At 47.6% G+C, this 906-nt stretch overlaps 1 protein-coding gene across 1 annotated transcript in view; it reads left to right on the top strand.

Annotated features, from left to right (window-relative positions):
- Window positions 1-304: 304 nt before the first annotated feature.
- EMH_0099560 (uncharacterized protein) overlaps window positions 305-906 on the top strand; it is a gene marked incomplete at both ends in the record, with an annotated part of 1,146 nt that continues 544 nt past the window's right edge. Inside the window, 2 exons of the mRNA XM_013495278.1 lie at window positions 305-427; window positions 550-638. Of these exons, the coding sequence (XP_013350732.1) occupies window positions 305-427; window positions 550-638 (212 nt within the window). The remainder of the gene's footprint in view (window positions 428-549; window positions 639-906) is intronic.

Raw genomic sequence — 906 nt, 5'->3', positions numbered from 1 at the left:
TTCAAGGGAGCAGCTGTTGTTTGCCTCGTGGCGCTCTCTGGGCTACAGCCGGCGGCAGGAGCTTTGCAATTCAGCGTCGAAACAGCTGGCAAAGGTAAGCAGACATGCTTTTACCTTCTTGTTTTGAGTATTTCTTTCTGTTCCTGGAAAAAGTAAGTACCTTAACTGCATTGCTTAGACACTAGAGACCTGCCAGGGATGAGGGCTCATCGATGCTTCTGATGACAGGCAGACGGCCTCTCTTTCGGTGTTTTTGTTGCTTGCAGATGCATACAGCTCCGTTAACTTGGCCCGCGTTGGTCAGATGTCTGTACGGATTGGCGTATTGACGGAGGACAGCACCCTGGCTGATGGTCTAAAGGCTGCATTCACAGCGGCGGAAGAGCCATTGATAGCCGCTTCGTGTGATGAAGCCATCGCAAAACTTGTGAGTAGAACCACCGTTTAAATGTTCGACTAGCGGCGGTATCTTCGCCTTCAGACGTTTATGGACTTCCGCGTTAAAACGAAAATATACTTGACATATTTCGCTCATTTTTGACTTTTCAGAAGGAGAAGAAATTTACCGCACTGTTCACAAGTGCTGAAGACCGAAACTATCGCCAAGCGGTGCAGAAAGCCCTTGACGCTGGACTTGGGTGAGTGCATCTTTACTCACTCCAACACCAGCACACAAGCAAGTAGATAGCCTGATTCCACAAGATATGACACCTCTGTGCCATAGTTTTTTGCCTACTGTGATTTTATATGCATCCGTATAGTGCTTAGAAGGGAAGAGGATGTGACGAACAGTTCTCCATAGTCATAGCCGCCCTACTCATACCCGCCAGTGCCAGCCAGAAGCCCACTTTATCATCATCATCATCATCGCTAATACAATTGATTTAAATGCTAAATCTGCATGGC

This window comes from Eimeria mitis, genomic scaffold, assembly GCF_000499745.2.
Source record: "Eimeria mitis Houghton genomic scaffold, Emh_scaff150, whole genome shotgun sequence".
NCBI classification, from domain to species: domain Eukaryota; phylum Apicomplexa; class Conoidasida; order Eucoccidiorida; family Eimeriidae; genus Eimeria; species Eimeria mitis.
The sequence above is the reverse complement of the archived record's forward strand: the minus strand, read 5'-3'. Positions and strand labels throughout refer to the sequence as shown.